Consider the following 18,757-nt stretch of genomic DNA (forward strand, 5'->3'; position numbering starts at 1 on the left):
GTAGTGTGGGGGAAAGAGGGAAGCGTCAACGTGTGTTGCTGGACAGTGGACGGTTGCCAATCACCTCGCCATCCCCGTCCGATCGGCGGATGCTTGAGGACATGAGACCTGTCCGGATCAGCCGTGGGACCACAGCGATGACTCGCGCCAGGCGTTGCTATCCGAACTCCCGGATATCTGGCTGGCTTGTCCGCCGTACGTCAGGGTTCTGAGCCTACCGGGTGCATCCGCAGCCGCCGCCGAAAAAAGTGAGCCTGACCGGGCATTTTTGCCGAGCTTCGACAGCACATGCTGCTGCAGACAATACAGGAACGACTAACTACTACCGGGCGAGTTCGATTACTGACTTCTGGTTGTCACGGTTTAACTCATGGAATATCAATCGTCATACTTGGTCTGTTGCTACCTTATCCACCAATACCTACACCCGCCTTAATGCCAGTCAGTGTAAGCCGATGTAGATAGAAACCACCAGAGTCTATAGAATGCGCGACACCGTTCCCCCAAAGCCTGCTCCGTAAGGTATTGAACACCAATCCCCCAAAAATCAAGCCAACAATACCGGAGAGTCAAAGAGAAGACCAAGCTGCATCTAGCGGCTCCTGCTTCGTCGACGGCTGCGGCTCCGGTCGCGCCTGTCCCGTCTTGACGAGACGCTTCCATCCCTGCGGCTGCGGCGGTCACGATCTCTGTCTCGGTCTCTGTCGCGATCCCTATCTCTGTCGCGGTCTCTATCTCTGTCCCGGTCCCTATCTCTATCCCGATCCCGCCGATCCCTGGAGCGGTCCCTGGAGCGGTCACGGTCGCGGTCGCGATCCCTCCTGTCTCTATCGCGGTCCCTATCCCTGTCACGATCCCTGTCGCGATCCCTTTCTCGGTCCTTGCCGTGGCTCCGGCTGCGGGATCGACTACGGCGGCGCTCGTTGTCATCTCGGGCCAGGTCGTGGGGCCGCTCTCTGTCTCTACCAGGCGGCACATAGCGGTCGATTTCGTCCAGATCGCGTTTCCGTTTGGCTTCAGGAGATCGCTCTCCTGCACTTCTCTTATCGTCTATTCCAGGGACCGGCATACCCTTTTCCCGGGCCTCCCGCTGCGCTGCGAGGTAGGCCTTGGCCTCCTTTTCTCGCTTGCGGACCTCCTCCATCTTGGTAGCCTCCTTTTCATCTTTATCCTTGTCGAGCCTGGACGACGACCGCAAGGCTGATGAGGTAGGCCTTGATCTGGACCGGCTCCTGCGGTCACGATCTCGTGTCCTTTCAGGAGACCGCTCCCGACGTGTGCGGGAGCGGCTGCGGTCGCGACGGATCGCGTCCCGGCGGTCGAGCCGTGGAGACTTACTACGATCTCGCCTATCAGCACGGGTCCGAGAACGGGAGCGAGTCCTATCTCTTCGGACACGCGAGCGGCTGCGATCTCTCCTGTCGGTGCGATGACGGGACCGACTCCTGTCGCGACGATCCGTCCGAGTCCGCGAGCGACTTCTGTCGCGCCTCTCAACGCGGGCACGATCTCGGCTGCGATCTCGGCGGTCGCGAGACTTGGAGCGGCTTCGTTCACGTCGGTCGTGACGTGTGTGAGCCCTGCTGCGGTCGCGTCGAGAGCGTGTACGAGATGGAGTTCTCTCTCGTCGTTCAGGTCGAGTCCGGGATCGACTACGCTCGCGTCTTCTTGAACGCGACCTTTCACGCCGTTCGCGGGATCCATCACGCGGACGGGCTGACCTTGACCGACGATCACGTCTGCGGCGGTCGTCATCATCCCTGCGACGTCTATCATCATCGCCATCTCTTTCTCGTTCTGCTTTGCCGGTGGCACGCGATCGGCTGCGACTTCTAGCCTTCTCCGCCGGCGCATCGGCCTTGGGTGTCGTGGTGACGGTAGCGCCCCGTGCCTCCGTCTTGGCCTCGGCTTTCTTTAACTCCGGGACCTTTGGTGAGTCACGCGAGGAAACTTTCTTGAAGGGCGTGATGGCAGAAGCGGGAGCCAGCTTTCTAGGCGGCGGCGCCAGCGCCTCATCAATCTCCAGCTCGGGCTGCTTCGCCGTGACACGTTTGCTCTCGCGGAGGAGGTCTGCGAGAGCTTCTTGTTCGAGTCTTTCAAGCTGCTCCTTCGAAAGCTTCTGCTGGGCCTCTTCTGACTCTTCATGCCGCTGCTTGCGCTTTCGATCGCGTTCTTCACGGCGCTCTCGGTCCCGCTCATCACGGTCACGTTCGCGGTCACGATCCCGATCTCTGTCTCTCCGGCGACTGCGGCTCCTGCTCCTGTCGCGATCTCTGTCCCGGCTCCGCTCCTTGTCTCTCTGCCGACGGCGCTCTTCCCGCTCAGCTTCCCGTTCAGCCTGAAGCTTCTCCCTAGCGGCTCTTCTAGCATCCCGTTCTGCTTTGCGTTGGGTCTCGGCCTTCTCGCGCTCCTTTTCAATCTTCTTGCGCTCTTCCCTTGCAATTTTGCGTTTCTCCTCCTCAATAGCGAGCTCCTTCTGTCGCAGTTCCTCGCGGACCCTCTCACGTTCAGCTCGCTTGGCCATTGTTTCTGCGTGATAGTCTTCATCCGTCTTGGCTCCTCGTTGTTGCTCGGCGATCGCCTCCTCCTCCCCGATGTCATTGCGCCGCAGCTGGCGCATGCGCTCTTCAATCGCGGCCCTATCGATGAGTTGTGTAATAACCTGTTCTGCTTTTTGATACACGCCGGATCGCTCGAGCGCGCCATCGATAAGAGCGGCCGCTTTGCCTCGCTCAAGCGTCAGAAGCTGCGCCGGGTTGCGTTCGACTTCTTGTTCGGCGACTTCGAGGATTGCTTTTGTGACTTGAGCCTCATAGTCCTAGATTTGTTAGCTTCGAACATTCGGGCAGATCCGTTAACCTACGCTTGCTGCAAATCTGTCCCAAACCTCCTTGCGGATGGCATCGTAGCCTCCCTTCTTCTTAAAGCTATGTGCCAGCGACTCGATTGCTGCTCGGGTCGCGGATGGCAGGGGGAGGTCGGAGGCTTTGTACTTTTTAGGTGCAGGAGGCGATTCGGTAGATGCCATCGCAGGGTTGGTAGACGAGGCACTCGCCATCGCGGCTGGAAGGGTGGAAGTCGCCATCCTTTGGAGGCTTCAATCGGCAGGATCTTGCTGAGACAACAGTCGCCGCATGCGTTTGCGGATGAGCCAGCGCGGTGAGCGGCAGCAATCAAGCACAGACGACTGTGGGCGCGTTGAACATGAGTTGTTCAAAGTCGAGCCTGCGTTGGTGAGATGGATGCACCTGGATGAAAAGATTCCAGTACTTCGGGAGACGCGTTACGAAGGCAGGCGCACTTCAGTGGAGTCGGCAGGGGGATGGAAAGTTTAGTGGATATTCTATCCCTGAGCAGCTGGTGGTCTTAGCGTCGATTTGCCATGGGCATTTGAGGTGTCACAAACCACATCCATCTAACCAGGTTTGTAACCCGAAAAAAAAGTCATCAGGAAGGCAGGGTCGCTTGGAATTGAGGGAGAGATAGCAACTGGACAGGGCCGAGGTCTTGGCACGGCCAAGGACCCTTCAAGCCCGGACCTGGACAAACCGATATGAACATAGGTATGCACTAGGACTGAATTTTGGTCTCGGTTATATTGCTCCTTTGTGTCATTGATGGAAGCACTTTCTTCTTCCCAAGGAAACATCAGCTATGAGCTGGTGTCCGAACCATAGTCAGCCAGAGACGGGCACCGAGCAAGATTGGCGAGCCGAAGCAAACGACCTGGGATCTTTCTGAGTTTGTATTTCGAACCGAGTGTGATTTATTCTACCGGAATCCGTTGAAGCGAGTCGGGTCGACCTTGATCGATTTTGTAGAGGGGGCTTGAATGGAACCTGCAGCGAAACTTTGGATAACCCAAGGGGCCACGGACAAAAAGATTTCTGCAACGAATATGCCGGTCCTCTTTGAGACACTGCAGAGGGTGAAAAACCAAAGCTAACCAATATACGGCCACCGATGGCAGTCGCCTTTCTTGCGCCAGACGGTATGTACTGCCTCGTTGTCCCTGCACGATGTGGTCGTCTCTCAGAACCCAATAACCTCTCCCCATCACCATCACAACTTTACTGCTCAATCATACAACATAACCATCAAAGAGCACCGTATTAATATTAGTAATACTAAATGATCGTTGGAGCCCAAACTCCAGCAAGCATCGCTCCAACCTATTTCCTTACTCCTTGACTAAGAACTCCTCAATATCCTTGTCCTCGTCATCCTCCTGCAGCTCCGCCAAGCGCTTCTCCTCGACGTCAATCAACTTTTTGAGCACATTGCGCTGCCTCTTGCGCGCCTTCTTGCCCCACTCAGTAGCCGTTGTCGAGCCGGTGGCCTCGACGCCCTCGTCGTCGCTGTCCTCGGGAATCTCGACCTGCCCACGCAGGGTGTTGGGCTGGACCTTCGGTTTGGGGCCAAGCCACTCATCCTCGGGCTTAGTCTCGTGCTGCTTCATTTGTGCATTGCCGGCCAGCTTCATCAGGTACGGGCGGAGGAGGCAGTAGGCGCCGACAATGATAACAAGGCGAATCCACTTCTCATAGCTCATGCCATCAAGCGTGCCGCGCAGGTTGGTGGAGAAGCGCGTCCACGCAATGTTGAGGAGGTCCAAGACGGCGGCCATTTTTACTATTGGGATGGTCGTGGTGGTTGGTCGTGATGTAGAATTGCGTGCGGCTGTCTATAGAAATACAACTGCGAGGCGCCCGTAAACAGGAGGTGAGATTCAACTTAGATGTGGCTGTTTAGGGGGGTGACAAAAGAAAACCGGAGATGCAGGATGGCAAGCCGCGGCCGAAGAAAATGTCGCGAAGTTGAAGGTCGGTCGGGCCGCACGGCGTCAAAATTGCGCTCAGAAGCCCCACGTGGGGAACCCGCTAAGTAGGTTTGGCCAATTAGCGGCACAGCATTGGAGAGACGCTGGAGGCTCGGCGTCGCTCAAGGGTCTTCCAGGGGTATGGTCAGTGATGTCACAACGCGCTGCTGTTGGCGCGCGGGCGCCATAGGAAGTGCAACTCTTAAATTGCCACGGAATACGCATGGGAAATGGCCCAGAGGCCATTAGACATGTAGGTGGTCGATCCAAAGGGAGTTGTGTACAAGATCTGGTAACTTTGACCATAATGTTAAATGCTCAAGAGCGAGGCTGCGTCGAGGATGCGATCACTACCTGCAAACAATGCTTAGTCACCTATTCCACGAACTTGTCGCGACATCATGTGATACCCAGTCATTAATGACTTACCGAGATTCTCGAAAGTAATAGATGGTGCTTTGTGATCCCGAATATAGAGCTGATTTGCCTCTTCCATCGTGTTACATTTGCATTCAATGATAAGATTGCAGAGGAGAAAAGTTCCTCTGCAGCGTGGCGGCGCTTCCAATCCAACTCAACATCAGCAAACTCCCCACGACGCGCCCGTCGCGTAAAGTGGGAAACGCACAACAACCCCAGCACCTTCTGTCTCAACCCCGTACATCATGGCAGACATGGCCAATGAAGATGAGCGCGAGGTAGACCACCCAAATAAACACTGTTGAGCCTCTCTAACATGATGCACAGCGTCTCAAGGCTGCTCTCTGGTTCGCGGTCGGCAAGATCGTCGACGAGGAGTCCATCAAACAAGGCTGCAACGCCACGCCGCAATTCATCGGCGCGCTCACCGAGATGGTGTGGGCCCAGATTGGTGAGATGGCTTTGCTTGCGCATCGATGAGTCCAGACGCTAACGAGCCCCAGAATCTGTTGCTGTCGATCTGGAGAGCTTTAGCCGGCATGCACGGAGATCCACGGTGACCACGGACGATGTGGTCCTCCTGGCGCGGAAGAACCCTGATTTGCTAGATATTGTTCGCGATTTCATCGATCGGAAGAAGGCGGATAAGCAAAAGAAGGGCAAGAGCAAGGAAAAGCGGTGACATCTGCTCGAAATAGGGGATGGTGATGTATAAGACTATTGATACCCTAAGAGTTATTAAGCCAATTAATTGTTTAAGTCAAGTGCCAGAGGGGGATCTATTTCGCCACCAACCAATGCGGCTGTCTTTTGAGGTATCTCAGGATAGTGAACTCCTAACGCCGACCTCATCATAACCCTTCATGATGATCTGTGAGCCTCAACGCCTCCTACCCATACAATTTCAGACTTGTTGTTCCTGTCGTCTCCGTTCCTCTGCCGCCTCAGCCTCCTCAATTTCATTAAAAAGCTTCCATTCCTCCTCCGTCAGATGGAACCACTGAGCGAGCCCTGTAATAAGCGCCCATAGCTCGCCAGCAATCACCAAATGCACAAATTCCAACCCAAGGAAGTTTGTGACACCCCTCAACGTCATGCCACTGAAGATGTTGGTATCATGGATATCAAAGGTGGGAAGGCCCATCCGCTCACGGTAGGACCTGGCGACCAGCCGCAGCGCGACAGCTTCGTAGGGCGAGACCAAGACATACCCCGAAATGACGGTAAAGATGTCGGAAGCCAGACAGGCTGGGAGCCTTGTCAGCATAGTGTCCATGTACTGCACCGAGGCACCGTGGCCGGAGCCTTCGGGGCCTGTGCTTGGGCGCAGCTCAGCGGACCACAGTCCCGGAGGAGCATCGGTCGAGTCTGTGGCTTCAACGTCAAAGCTGATTAAAGTGGCACTAACGCCTCCGTCCTCTTCGTCATCACTGCCGTAGTCGTCTCCGCGAGCGGAAAACGCACTGGGCCGGCGGACCGCCTGGATTGGAGGTTCGATGGGTGAGTCCACTTCAGGAGGAATGTCTTCAGTGGGGTCTGCGTGTCCAATCTCAGAAAGGGGCTCGGGATGCGATCGATCTATATCAGGCACCGGCTCTGGAGTCTCCAGGATCGGTGCTGACGGCGGTGGTAGCCGGGGCGGGGGCTTGCGGTGGTGCACCGTATTCGGCAGTCGTCCATAAAACTCTTGCCACAGATGACCAGTGACCTCTGTCCAGATCTGGCCCCAGATGACATACGACACGAACGGAATGGCATTGACGCACCATGCACCTGCGTACTGTGCCAGCGATGATGCGCTAAAGTCCTTGGGCGGTGCCGGGGCTGCGATGGGAGAAGAGGGCGAGCCGGGAATGAAGAAGCTTAACGAGGGAAACATTTTACTGGAGGGGATGATATCTAGCCTTTGGAGAAAGACGTAGAGTTGCAGATGCACGCGGATGTATGACAGGGCGGTATTGATGTAGTGGTTCTTCCGCGGGAAGGGGTAAACCCAGTATGTGGCCATCTTGAAGACATGGCCGCCAAGGAATGTGGGCAAACCGGTCAGAAGGGCGCTTGATAATGAACGCTGTTTCCTCTCATGTTGGAGAAGCTCAAAGAAAGAGATGTCTGCGTAGCGCTTGTAGAGGAGGATACGCAGTCGCATGCCGTTGATGCCCCAGACGCCGGCGATCTCCAGAGCTCTTCCAAACCGTAATAGTCGCGTGCCGACAGCATCTTCATAATTAGAGTACCGCCGTATGGATTCGACTTCAGCAGAGGGCGGCGCATTGTCTGGCTCGGCGACGCCAATGACCTGCATCACCTCATTGTGGGATCGCACCATGTCGCGATTCATTCGTTTCGTTTCGGGGTTGATGGGGCGTCCGCGGTTGTCGTATTGCTGTGTGGGCGCGCGGGGGTCGGTCTCGCCTTCGCCATCCACTACATCGTCGAATGGTGAGCGGCCCTGTAGTCAGTCAGCAGAGTGCGATACACATGCACAAGATGCCTGCCTACCAGTGCCTGCGCGGTCAAAGGACCGAGTCTCGTCATCTTGAGCTGGTGTGAGTCGACGGCATGTAGGCAACGCGTGAGCCTCCTCTCATTATTTTGGTGGTGCGCTGAAGGGGGAGATCGAGACCATAGAAGCAAGTCGACTCTAGACCAAGTCCATTGTCAAAGATGCCATTGATTCAACAGCAATCAAATGCGATGATCTTTAAGCTAAGGTGGAGTTGGAGGTCGGGCATGCAAGTGGAGCTGATTAGATAAGGCGCTATCGATAAAGATGTCCAGAAATTTTCTTTGGCGGGATGGAAACCGGCGGCTTGCCGCTCATTGTGATTTGATCGTGCGTATTGCTTCTACAACCGCAAAATGGCAAGCAAGCAACCTTTCAAGACAACTTTTGAGCCGGAACGGGTCATCCGACCGATATTTACAGGAGGCTCTGTTGCCTTGGACAATGGTGCTAAAATCCTGGCCACGCCGCTCGGCGAGGATGCTATCCTGACGAACCCCTCCAACGGGAAGCACCTGGCAAAGATTGAAGGAGTATGCGCCCCGAGATCTCGCCATTGACGTATGCTGACAATCGCAGGATGGCGAACAAATTTCGACTCTGAGTCGTATGTCTAATCTCTGTATGATTGAGACTTGCTCTAACACCTACAGTGACACCTTCCGGCTCTCACCTCATCATCTGCTCGCGATCCCTCTCGATGAAGATCTACGCCCTCAAGATAACCGAAGACGGAACGGTAGAGGCCAAGCTGACCCGCTCCCTGAAGCCCCACGGCACTCCTGTGGTCGTTCTCGCCGTCGACCGAACAAGCACTCTCCTCGCGACTGGTGGAACTGACGGGGCAATCAAGGTCTGGGACATTGCTGGTGGTTACGTTACACATACCTTCCGCGGACCTAGTGTCTTGGTATCAGCGCTGCACTTCTTCGAAGTTGCGGCAAGATCGAGCGAGGTCGAGGTTGAAAAGGCTGGAAAGAAGGGCAAGAAGTCGAATGAGGCGGAGGAGAACGTCACCGCGACGACCAACTGGCGGCTCGTATCTGGTAGCCAGGACGGCAAGGTACGGGTGTGGGATCTTCACAAGCGCGCGGTCATTGCAAACCTCGACTCGCACGTTTCGAACGTGCAAGGTCTGGACTACTCCCCCGAACAGCACGCAATTGTGTCGGCAAGCAGAGACAAAACGATTATTTGGTGGGATGCAAAATCGTGGAAGATTCGCAAGGTCGTGCCCTGTCTGGAGCTTGTCGAAGCTGTTGGGTTCACTGACGGTGGCCGGTTGACCTACTCGGCTGGTGCCAAGGGCTGCCTTCGTATTTGGGACACCGATACCGGCCGCGAGCTGACGAAGGATCAGCCTGCAAAGGCGGAAGCTGAGAGCATTGTCAGTGCTGTGTCCCACTCCGAGCTCCCTTTCATCCTGTGCGTGCAGGTCGATCACACCTTGGCGTTATACAACGTGCCGCAGAAAGAGTCCGTCGAGGGGTGTATGCCGGAGCCTTTTAGGCGGATATCTGGAACCCACGACTCGATCATTGACCTCAACTACCTCCTGCCTGATCGCTCGCTTCTTGCCCTGGCAACCAACGCCGAGGATATCCGCATTGTGTCTGTCAAGGATTCCGAGTCTACGTACTTCGGCCAGGACTTGGCTTTGCTCAAGGGCCACGATGATATCATCGTCTCCTTGGACGTCGACTGGTCCGGCTACTGGATTGCCACCGGCGCAAAGGACAACAATGCCCGCTTATGGCGTGTCGACCCCGCGAACAATTCCTTCACATGTCATGCTACGTTTACCGGCCATACGGAATCCATTGGTGCCGTGACACTTCCGAAGCAAATCCCGCAAGAATCATCAGCACAGTTCAAAGACCCCCTGAACCACCCCCCGCCGTTTCTCTTGACTGGCTCCCAGGACCAGACGGTCAAGAAATGGGAGATCCCCCGAGAGGCGCAGAGCCGCAAGGGAGGATCTCGCGCCGTCTTCACCAGAAAAGCGCACGACAAGGACATCAATGCAATGGACGTTCACCCTACTAGCCATCTCTTTGCGTCCTCGTCGCAGGACAAGATGGTCAAGATTTGGTCGGTGGCGGAGGGTGAAGTCCAGGGTATTCTGCGCGGCCACCGCAGAGGTGTGTGGTCGGTCAAGTTCGCCCCCTCAGGCTGCCCCGCAATCCAAGGTGATGAGGGCCAGGTCGCCGGTAAGGGCGTTGTCCTCACTGGCAGCGCCGACAAGACTGTTAAAATCTGGAGCCTAAACGACTACACATGCATTCGCACATTCGAGGGCCACTCCAACAGTGTCCTCAAGGTCGTCTGGCTCAACATGCCTAAGCCCGAGGGCAAGGGAAAGAAGCAGGTGCAGTTCGCCAGCGCGGGTAGCGATGGCCTCGTCAAGGTCTGGGACGCCAACTCGGGCGAGACGGAAACGACACTCGACAACCACGAGGACCGCATTTGGGCCCTTGCCGTCAACTCGGCAGACAACACCATTGTATCGGGTGACGGTGACTCCATCGTCACGTTCTGGAAGGACACCACGCCCGAGTCGCAGGCTGCGGCCACACAGGCTGCGCAGAAGCTGATCGAGCAGGAGCAAGAGCTCGAGAACCACATCCACCACGGATCCTACCGCGACGCCATTGTGCTTGCTCTCCAGCTCAACCACCCCGGGCGTCTACTGAGCCTATTCACATCCGTTGTGACTTCCGCTCCAGAACCTGGCAGCCTATGCGGTCTGAAGGCGGTCGACCAGGTTCTGGCGACGCTTTCTGACGAGCAAATCTTCACGCTCCTCCTGCGCTTGCGCGACTGGAACACCAATGCGCGGACGGCTGCGGTGGCCCAACGCATCCTCTGGACCCTCGTACGCAGCTATCCTGCGTCTAAATTTTCCAACCTATCAGTCAAGGGCGCGCGTGGGCAGAGGAGCCTTAAAGAGGTTCTCAACGCGCTCAAGGTGTACACAGAGAGGCACTACCGGCGGACGGATGAACTCGTGGACGAGAGTTACCTGGTGGAATATACCCTGCGGGAAATGGACAGTCTCGCGCCGGCAATAGAGGATGTGGCGATGGGAAATAATATCGGGGCCGAGGAGGATGTCGTCATGGCGTGATGCGGTAGATAATTGAAAATGCCAAATCGATGTTTTATGGTTGCACTCCTTGGGTTTGTTGAGGGAACTGCTCCCTTGCAATGCTGTCGCGATGTTCCCTGACTTCATGACTGTGTCTCCCGATCCGACCTGGCCGATAAATACCCAAGACTGCTGCAATTTGGAAGGAGGCTGCTGTTCTCCCCGGCTTTGCAGACGCTTTCTATGCATCTGGTGACTTCAGTCGCACCTGGGCTCCCTTAGATGGTGCTTTTGCTTCTTTGTTACAGATATAGGGCTCACTACAGCCGCACTGTTTCTGCCCTCGGTGTCTGTGGAGATAGTTCGGCTGAAATAGTACATCCTCAGCTCTGGGTCGAGTACAATCAACATCATAGCCATCTTCGATAGCCTTGCGTTGGACTTCCGTCAAATTCTGTAAAAATATTCCGCTGCAATCCGTGTCGTTTCCTCTGTGCTTCAAACCTTATAAGGAGTGGTCGGATCTCCTTTGTAGGCCTTCCAAGGCTGTCGTCGATGGTGTCTTTCGGTGTGAACTGGCCGGGATACTGACGTCCGAAATCATATTTGACAGCACTGTTGCTGACGGTAATATCCCAAAGAAGGACCTTGTTGGTGTCATCAATGTTGGGGACGCTGCCACATACGCCACAAAGAAGGACCAGCCTGAGCTTGCGAGAACTGGAGTGAAGACTGGCTGGCGCTCGCCGTGTTGACCTGTCCCATATCTAATAGGAGAACCGGAATGACGTTGCATTTGCCGATGCGGCCCAGTGTGTAGATATTTGGATCCTGAGTAGCCTTTCCCAGATCGTTCTCAAGGTCAGCCCAAATCTCATCGAAGGCCAACACAGAAGCGTCGTATTCGAGGGACAGAGCGCAGGTCATTGCTACGTAGAAAGCATCACGGCAACTTGAACGATAGGTCGCCATCGCGGGTCAGACGTCGCCTTGAGTCAAAGACCATCGGACGACGGTACTGTGCCACCCACACGCAATCTTATGTCCACTCTGGGATGAAGTCGGTCGCTGCTTCTCGGTGCATGTCCAATCACAGCATGAGATCTCATACAAAAGCCATGATGTATGAGTCGTCTCTGTACCGCATCGTTGGGTTGCGATGTTGTTTTCGCGGCGGGATCTTGTAGGACGTAACCGGAGGTAGGCAGTCGTACATAGGTAGGTAGGTAAGTAAGGTATTTAACGGAAGCAGAAGGAAGTTGCCGTAAACAAGCTATGGGCGTGGCAGCACAAAGTGCTGGGGTGTGAGAGCGGGGGTGTACCTATCACCCCGGATTGGCGACTTTTTCCAACCTGACAACGAACCAGCGGCCAGGAGACATTGATCCATCTACGCCTCAACCTTCAGCCTGCGAAAACAGTTCGACAGTCGATATCCTCTTGCGCCGTACACACAGAATGGCGTACAGAAAACGCCACGCAGAAGAGACGCTCGATGAGATCGCCGGTGTAGACTCTCCCGCCTCCAAGCGCTCCAGAACCGTCGACTCCCTCATCTCGAATGGGTCCCTTGAAAATGGTCACGATGGTGATGCAACGCCCACAAACGAGCCACAACTTGCCGAAGAAAGCGACGTCGACGACGAGACACCCATGCAGGTGCCGACCCGTCAATCGGCGCCGACAGATGGCTATGACGACCTTTACCTCGACACGATAGACCGCAACGTACTTGATTTCGACTTCGAGAAACTGTGCTCCGTCAGCCTGTCCAACATCAACGTTTACGCGTGTCTGGTATGCGGGCGCTACTACCAGGGTCGCGGGCCGAAATCGCACGCCTACTTTCACGCGCTCGACGAGAACCATCACGTGTTCATCAACATGCAGACGCAGAAAGTGTATGTGCTCCCCGAGGGCTACGAGGTCAAGTCCAAGTCGCTCGACGACATCAAGTTTGTGTCGGATCCGCGGTACACGAAACAGGAGGTTGCCGTGCTTGACAAGCCACCAATGCGTGCCTCGTTTACGTTAGCCGGCAAGGAGTACGCGCCAGGGTTTGTGGGCATGAACAACCTCAAGGAAAACGACTACCTGAATGTTGTGGTACAAGCTCTTGCGCACGTCGCGCCGCTGAGGAACTTTTGCCTCCTGGAGGATCTGTCATCGCGATCGGAATTGGCGAAGCGTTTTGGCATCCTGGTGCGCAAAATCTGGAATCCACGCGCCTTCAAGGCGCATGTGTCCCCGCACGAACTGCTCCAGGAGATCTCGCTGCTGTCGAACAAGCGGTACACCCTAACGGCACAGTCCGATCCGGTCGAATTCCTATCATGGTTCCTCAACAACCTGCATCTGGGGCTGGGTGGGTCAAAGACGAAGCCTGGGAGCTCTGTTGTTCAGCGCATCTTCCAAGGCAAGCTCAAGGTCGAGTCACAGGCAATTACAGCGCGTGCCGATGCGGGCGATCGTCTGCGGTTTGAAGATGCCGCCGTCTCAATGACGACGTCGCGGTTCATGTTTCTGACCCTCGACCTCCCCGCAGCGCCCCTCTTCCAAGACGAACTCGAGAAAAACATTATCCCACAGGTGCCCCTGACGACAATCCTGGCGAAATACGACGGCATTCATGCCCAGGAGCACCTCGCGCAACGCAAGCGGTATCGCCTGCTCCACCCTTTGCCTCCATACCTCGTCCTCCACGTCAAGCGCTTCAGTCAGAACAAATTCGTCTCGGAGCGCAACCCAACGATCGTTACATTCGATCCGCGGGGACTCGATGTAAGCCCGTATGTAGAACCGAACCCAGGCGAATGGCCGCCGGGTGAGCCTATCTGGTATGACTTAGTCGCCAACGTCGTGCATGAGGCAGTCCGGGCCAAGGAGGATGTCGCGGATAGCGGAGAGGAGCGCAAAACATGGAAAGTGCAACTTAAGGATAAGGGACGTGATGAATGGGTGTCGTGTCAAGATTTGTTCGTGGAGAAGGTGCAGAGCGAGCTGCTCTACCTTGGCGAAACATATCTACAGGTTTGGGAGAGGCGGAGGACGCCGAAGAAGGCATGATATGATGTAGGAATAGAGCAGTCACCATGATAGCGAGACAGACATCACTGGCTCATTCATAGTCATTGTGACTATCATACGGTCAGATCGCGCAGCTGACATATGCCGTGCGCCCAGATCGCAGTAGTGTACACCTCGAGGGTTAATCCAATCCAATACCGCCTGTCGCAATCCATAAAATAACGTGACCGCTAAACGTTGACCGCTGCCCATCCCGCCCCCCGTCGCTTTCGATCCCGTCTACGAGACCGACAATCCAGAAAAGAGAGCCTTTCGGCACTCGATATGCCCAAACCCGATATTCCTCAACCCAACAAGGTGTGTTTTTGTCAGAGTTTCAACCCGAATGCTATGAAGGTCCGCCGTAGGGGACCTGATAGTGTACAAATAAACATCAAAGATGGCTTGGAAAAAATGCAAGAGGGTGGCGTTCCGTGGAAGATGGTGCTCAGGACGCGGCGGGCTTCTGTTCGTCCGTGGCCTGCTTGCCGCGCTTGTCCTGCTGCTTCTCGCGGCGGGACTCCTCGATGGCGGCGCGGTGCTGGATGCTCTCATCATGCGACTTGAACTCAAACTGCGTGTTGGGGGGGCACTTGAGGTACGACTTCCACGTTTCACTGTGGCGGTTAGTTACGTTCTGTGCAGAGATTGGGACGACCTACCGAATCCTCAACACGCGGCCGCCGGTCGAGCGCGTCCAGATGCTGATGATGTCCTCGCCGTTTCGGACGCTCACGACACCACCGCACACCTCCTCACTGGCGTCGATGAAGGCCTCGCCGAGAAGCGCAAACACGGTGTCTTCCCAGTAGCGGTCGACGATGCCCTTCTTGAGCCGCAGCACCCACTTGCCGCCGCTCCTATTCTCCTCGTCCTCCCAGATGGGGCGGATGCCCCGTTTGAAGAAATGGTATTCCCAGCCGACCGACAGCTCGGACGGGCGCTTGAGATGGGGGTAGCCGACCCAGAACTCCTCGACGGTGTTGCAGTGGATCATGGGCGTCAGCGACTTGGCGTACTCCTGGTACGGCTGGCCTTTGGGTTGAGGCGGCCGACACCACGTCACCCACTCGTACTTGAGGGGGTGGACGCGCAGCGTCTCGGAGGATGTCCGGGCCGATACGGGCTGGGAGCCCAGGGCCTTTTTCTCGGGGATGGAGGCAACGGACGGGGCTTTGGCGGCCGGGTCGTGCAACGACGTGCCACCGGGCTTCGCGCCGATCTTGCTCATGGCGAGGTCGAACGGGTTACCTGGAGACTTGGGCGTCTTGGCGGAGCCGAAGGAAGCGAAGGCGCCGGAGCCAAGACCAAAGGCGTTGGCCGCACCCGCCGTAGGCGACGCCATGCCGCCAGCACTGGGAGTCGTTACGTTGTTGAAGGGATTTGACTTGCCGCCGTGTGAGGACGTATCGCCGCCGAATCGTTTGGCGAAGGAGCCGTTACGGCTAGTGTCACCGCCCGGCGCGGGACTGCCATTCGTCGAGAGTGAAAGCTTGCCAGAGCTAGAAGGTCAGCGGTGAGTGTGTGGGGGAGACGCAGAAGACTCACTTTGTGCGGCGGGTCCACAGGTTGTTATCCATGGGGACTGCTTTCGACGGCTTCCGGGCTGAATAATGTGTTTTCCTTCAATCCCCCGATTCTGCAAGGGCGGCGGCACCTTGATTTGGGGTTCTGGTCGCAGTTGTGGCGGCTGGGACGGGTGGGTGAGTGATACGCGATGAAGTCGGGATGGCGGCGGCGGCGGCGGCGGCGGGCGGGCGGGCAGGCGGGCGGGCAGGCAGTCGATGAGGGCCTGCTGCAGGGGCTTCGTGAATGGGCGGTTGGAGAAGACGGGGCGAGCTTCGGTGCGAGGAGATTGGGGTTCGTCGTGGGGGATGCGTCGGTGGTATCTCGAGGAATGCGGTGTTACGGGTATTACAGATGTTGGTGTTGGGAGCGTTGTGTTGTGGTGAGGTGGGAGACGAAAGGCGAATTATCGACTGATGGAGAACAATGAACAGCTTGAAGAGAAAAAAAATAATACGGATACCATTGACGCCCCATCCTTCTTGACCTTAGTCGTCAACTTGTTATCGATGGCGGATACAACGATAGCGCCTCGCTTAGCCTAGGTTAGCCTTACCCCTGACGAATCCACCCAAGAGCCGTTGGCCAATGAAATACAGTGGTGAAGAGGCAGGCACGCTGGAACGGTGTACCACAGTGAGGTCACAGCGAATAGCGCCTCGGGGCTGGGGCCCGTCGTCCACAGCATTGGGCGCGAGGGGGACAGCCCGACGCTTTCACCACTTGCATTTTTCCCCTTGGGATTGGTGGGTGCGTAGATGCATAAAATACACCAGAGCCAACAGTGGCCTTTGTCAATCTGTCCACCAGGACTTGAGACGATGTCTTCCTATCGAAAGACGCCTTGGCCGTTGGATGGGAAAGTCCAGGGCGCGCATGGCCTGAAACCATTGCCGGCTGCCTTGTATTGGAAGCAATGGAGCTGGATGAAGCTGTCGAAACGCTGTCCGTCAAAGCCGCGCCACCACGAATACGCCACCTACTTACCTTAGTGTTCAGCAGCACCTTCTTGGACCTAATATCATCATCATCATTGCGAGTACCGCCTGTGTAAAGAAGGCACCACGTGGCGTGCTCGAGAGACGTCGACTGGTTGGCCTACCCCGCCATTTACTCGGCCCACACCCCTGACAGCGCCGGAGCACAGTGCATCTACGTCCCCTCCAATTCCTGCCCGTCATCCAAAGAAAAGAAAGTCCATTCACGACGCGACGCGCTTACCTCTCACCCCAAGATCTGCATCAACGTCAACTCGAGAACCCACCAACGTCGACTGCGAACTCGCCAGTTTCGTCCTCGGCATGCCCCCAAACTAGTTCGTTGCCTCGCCATGGAAAAGTTCCTGCGGGAATGGAGGCAGGATGCCCTGAACAAGGCCCAGTACGATTCCGCCATCTTTATCGGCGACAAGCTGCTGGCCCTAACGAGTGAGTCTTGACGGCAACCGACAGACATTAGACGTTTCTAACGTGCTCCGTAGACGACGATAAGGACGCCTTCTGGCTGGCCCAAGTACACTTTGCCACCGGAAACTACACCCGCGCCCAGACATTTCTTGCCAAACAAGACCTAGTCGCCCGCAATGTCTCCTGCCGATATCTTGCTGCGCACTGCCTCATTAAGCAATCGAGATTCGATGAAGCAGTGGCCGTCCTCGGCGAGCGAAACCCGACCCACCTCATCAACAATGCGAGCAACAAGCGGAAGGCGAACACGGCACCCTTGGGACGAGCGGTGGGCCACAGGGGGAGGATGGCTCGCGACGATGCCGCCGAGGAGGAGGCTACTAACAGAAAATACGAAGCCGCCATGTGCTACCTGCGGGGTATATGCTACGCCAAGCAGAACGCCTTCGACCGGGCCAAGGAGTGTTACAAGGACGCTGTCCGGATCGACGTACAGTGTTTCGAGGCGTTCCAGCAGCTCATGACGAACTCCCTGCTGTCGCCCGACGAGGAGTGGGCGTTTCTTGAGTCTCTCGACTTTGATGCAATCACGGTATCTGGGGACGTTTCGTCGTCGCAGGAGGCAGCCGAGTTCACCAAAATGCTGTATACGACACGGTTGTCCAAGTATAGGGAGCCTTCGGCCTTCACCGCAGCGTGCGACTCGTTGTCGACGCACTACCGTCTGGCAGATAACCCTGATCTGCTGCTCGCCAAAGCCGATCTGTTGTATACGCAGTGTCGTTATCGAGACGCCTTGGCCATTACAGAGTCAATACTCGAGAACGACAAGTACAACTTTAGTGTTCACCCGCTGCATCTAGCCTGTCTGTATCAATTAAAGATGAAGAACGCACTATTTCTGGTGTCCCATGACTTGGCGGACAATCACCCGGAGGAGCCGTGCTCATGGTTGGCTGTCGGCATTTATTACTTTGCGATTGACAAAATTGCAGAGGCGCGACGATATTTCAGTAAAGCCAGTATGATGGATGCACACTTTGGCCCCGCGTGGATCGGCTTCGCGCATACATTTGCTGCGGAGGGCGAGCATGACCAGGCCATATCGGCGTACTCAACAGCGGCGAGACTGTTCATGGGGACACATTTGCCACAGGTGTTTTTGGGCATGCAGAACCACGCACTTAACAACATGACGCTGGCCGAGGAGTTTCTCAAGACGGCGTACGGTCTGTGCAAGACGGACCCACTGCTATTGAACGAAATGGGCGTTGTCAAATACCACCAGGATAAGCCGCAGGAGGCTGTTCAATTCTTTCGGGCGGCATTGAAAACCGCCGCCGAGATCGACTCAGACCCCCAGGCTTGGCTGTCCCCGAGGACGAATCTCGCACACGCGTACCGTCGCCTGCGTCTCTGGAAGGATGCACATGTAGAGTTTGACGAGGTCTTGCGCCAGGGCGGCAAGGACGCTGCTATTTTTTGCGCCAAGGCGCTCATCTATCTGGAAGAGGGCCGTCCTGAGAAGGCGATTGTACCGCTACATGAGGCACTCGCCATCAATCCTCAGGACGGCACTGCCACAGAGCTGTTAAATAAGGCACTCGAGGAGACATCGACGATTGATTTTGCAGATGGCGACGAGCTGGATGCCTTTGAGCAGGAGCTTGAGTTGAGCAAGGCCGCCGCTAGAGAGCAACTGTCGAACAAACTGCCGAAGCTGCGGCGAGACGTCAAAGGCAAGGCCAAAGTCAGCAGGCCGCGGATACTTGTGGATGAAGACGAGAAGGGAGAGAGCATGATGGAGATGACTGACGACGATTAGCCCGCGGAAACAACATTAGACACGGCGTCACGGTGGGAGAGGCATCCCAGCTATCGGTTCA

The 18,757-nt window shown here is 56.1% G+C and overlaps 9 protein-coding genes across 9 annotated transcripts; 4 read left to right on the forward strand and 5 right to left on the reverse strand.

The window, feature by feature from the left end:
• Positions 1 to 592: 592 nt before the first annotated feature.
• Positions 593 to 3,058, reverse strand: GLRG_04902 (uncharacterized protein; the record flags this gene model as incomplete). The annotated part of the gene is made up of 4 exons (XM_008095587.1): positions 593 to 1,164; positions 1,227 to 1,679; positions 1,732 to 2,818; positions 2,864 to 3,058. 4 exons carry the CDS (start codon positions 3,056 to 3,058, stop codon positions 593 to 595), a joined length of 2,307 nt encoding a protein of 768 aa, XP_008093778.1.
• Positions 3,059 to 4,180: 1,122 nt separating this feature from the next.
• On the reverse strand, positions 4,181 to 4,627 carry GLRG_04903 (trafficking PGA2; the record flags this gene model as incomplete). The annotated part of the gene is made up of 1 exon (XM_008095588.1): positions 4,181 to 4,627. The coding sequence occupies one exon, from the start codon at positions 4,625 to 4,627 to the stop codon at positions 4,181 to 4,183; it is 447 nt and encodes a 148-aa protein (XP_008093779.1).
• Positions 4,628 to 5,484: 857 nt separating this feature from the next.
• GLRG_04904 (uncharacterized protein) lies at positions 5,485 to 5,921 on the forward strand (the record flags this gene model as incomplete). The annotated part of the gene is made up of 3 exons (XM_008095589.1): positions 5,485 to 5,517; positions 5,567 to 5,690; positions 5,743 to 5,921. The coding sequence occupies 3 exons, from the start codon at positions 5,485 to 5,487 to the stop codon at positions 5,919 to 5,921; spliced, it is 336 nt and encodes a 111-aa protein (XP_008093780.1).
• Positions 5,922 to 6,143: 222 nt separating this feature from the next.
• GLRG_04905 (uncharacterized protein) lies at positions 6,144 to 7,777 on the reverse strand (the record flags this gene model as incomplete). The annotated part of the gene is made up of 2 exons (XM_008095590.1): positions 6,144 to 7,691; positions 7,742 to 7,777. The coding sequence occupies 2 exons, from the start codon at positions 7,775 to 7,777 to the stop codon at positions 6,144 to 6,146; spliced, it is 1,584 nt and encodes a 527-aa protein (XP_008093781.1).
• A 324-nt stretch (positions 7,778 to 8,101) lies between these two features.
• GLRG_04906 (WD domain-containing protein) lies at positions 8,102 to 10,872 on the forward strand (the record flags this gene model as incomplete). The annotated part of the gene is made up of 3 exons (XM_008095591.1): positions 8,102 to 8,278; positions 8,325 to 8,352; positions 8,399 to 10,872. The coding sequence occupies 3 exons, from the start codon at positions 8,102 to 8,104 to the stop codon at positions 10,870 to 10,872; spliced, it is 2,679 nt and encodes an 892-aa protein (XP_008093782.1).
• Positions 10,873 to 11,493: 621 nt separating this feature from the next.
• Positions 11,494 to 11,760, reverse strand: GLRG_04907 (uncharacterized protein; the record flags this gene model as incomplete). Its single annotated transcript, XM_008095592.1, has 1 exon — positions 11,494 to 11,760. One exon carries the CDS (start codon positions 11,758 to 11,760, stop codon positions 11,494 to 11,496), a length of 267 nt encoding a protein of 88 aa, XP_008093783.1.
• Positions 11,761 to 12,291: 531 nt separating this feature from the next.
• Positions 12,292 to 13,899, forward strand: GLRG_04908 (ubiquitin carboxyl-terminal hydrolase; the record flags this gene model as incomplete). The annotated part of the gene is made up of 1 exon (XM_008095593.1): positions 12,292 to 13,899. The coding sequence occupies one exon, from the start codon at positions 12,292 to 12,294 to the stop codon at positions 13,897 to 13,899; it is 1,608 nt and encodes a 535-aa protein (XP_008093784.1).
• A 448-nt stretch (positions 13,900 to 14,347) lies between these two features.
• Positions 14,348 to 15,479, reverse strand: GLRG_04909 (eukaryotic initiation factor 4E; the record flags this gene model as incomplete). Its single annotated transcript, XM_008095594.1, has 3 exons — positions 14,348 to 14,516; positions 14,562 to 15,401; positions 15,448 to 15,479. The coding sequence occupies 3 exons, from the start codon at positions 15,477 to 15,479 to the stop codon at positions 14,348 to 14,350; spliced, it is 1,041 nt and encodes a 346-aa protein (XP_008093785.1).
• A 1,316-nt stretch (positions 15,480 to 16,795) lies between these two features.
• Positions 16,796 to 18,696, forward strand: GLRG_04910 (tetratricopeptide; the record flags this gene model as incomplete). The annotated part of the gene is made up of 2 exons (XM_008095595.1): positions 16,796 to 16,892; positions 16,946 to 18,696. The coding sequence occupies 2 exons, from the start codon at positions 16,796 to 16,798 to the stop codon at positions 18,694 to 18,696; spliced, it is 1,848 nt and encodes a 615-aa protein (XP_008093786.1).
• Positions 18,697 to 18,757: the final 61 nt, after the last annotated feature.

This window comes from Colletotrichum graminicola (assembly GCF_000149035.1).
Source record: "Colletotrichum graminicola M1.001 genomic scaffold supercont1.16, whole genome shotgun sequence".
In the NCBI taxonomy this organism is placed as follows: Eukaryota; Fungi; Ascomycota; class Sordariomycetes; order Glomerellales; family Glomerellaceae; genus Colletotrichum; species Colletotrichum graminicola.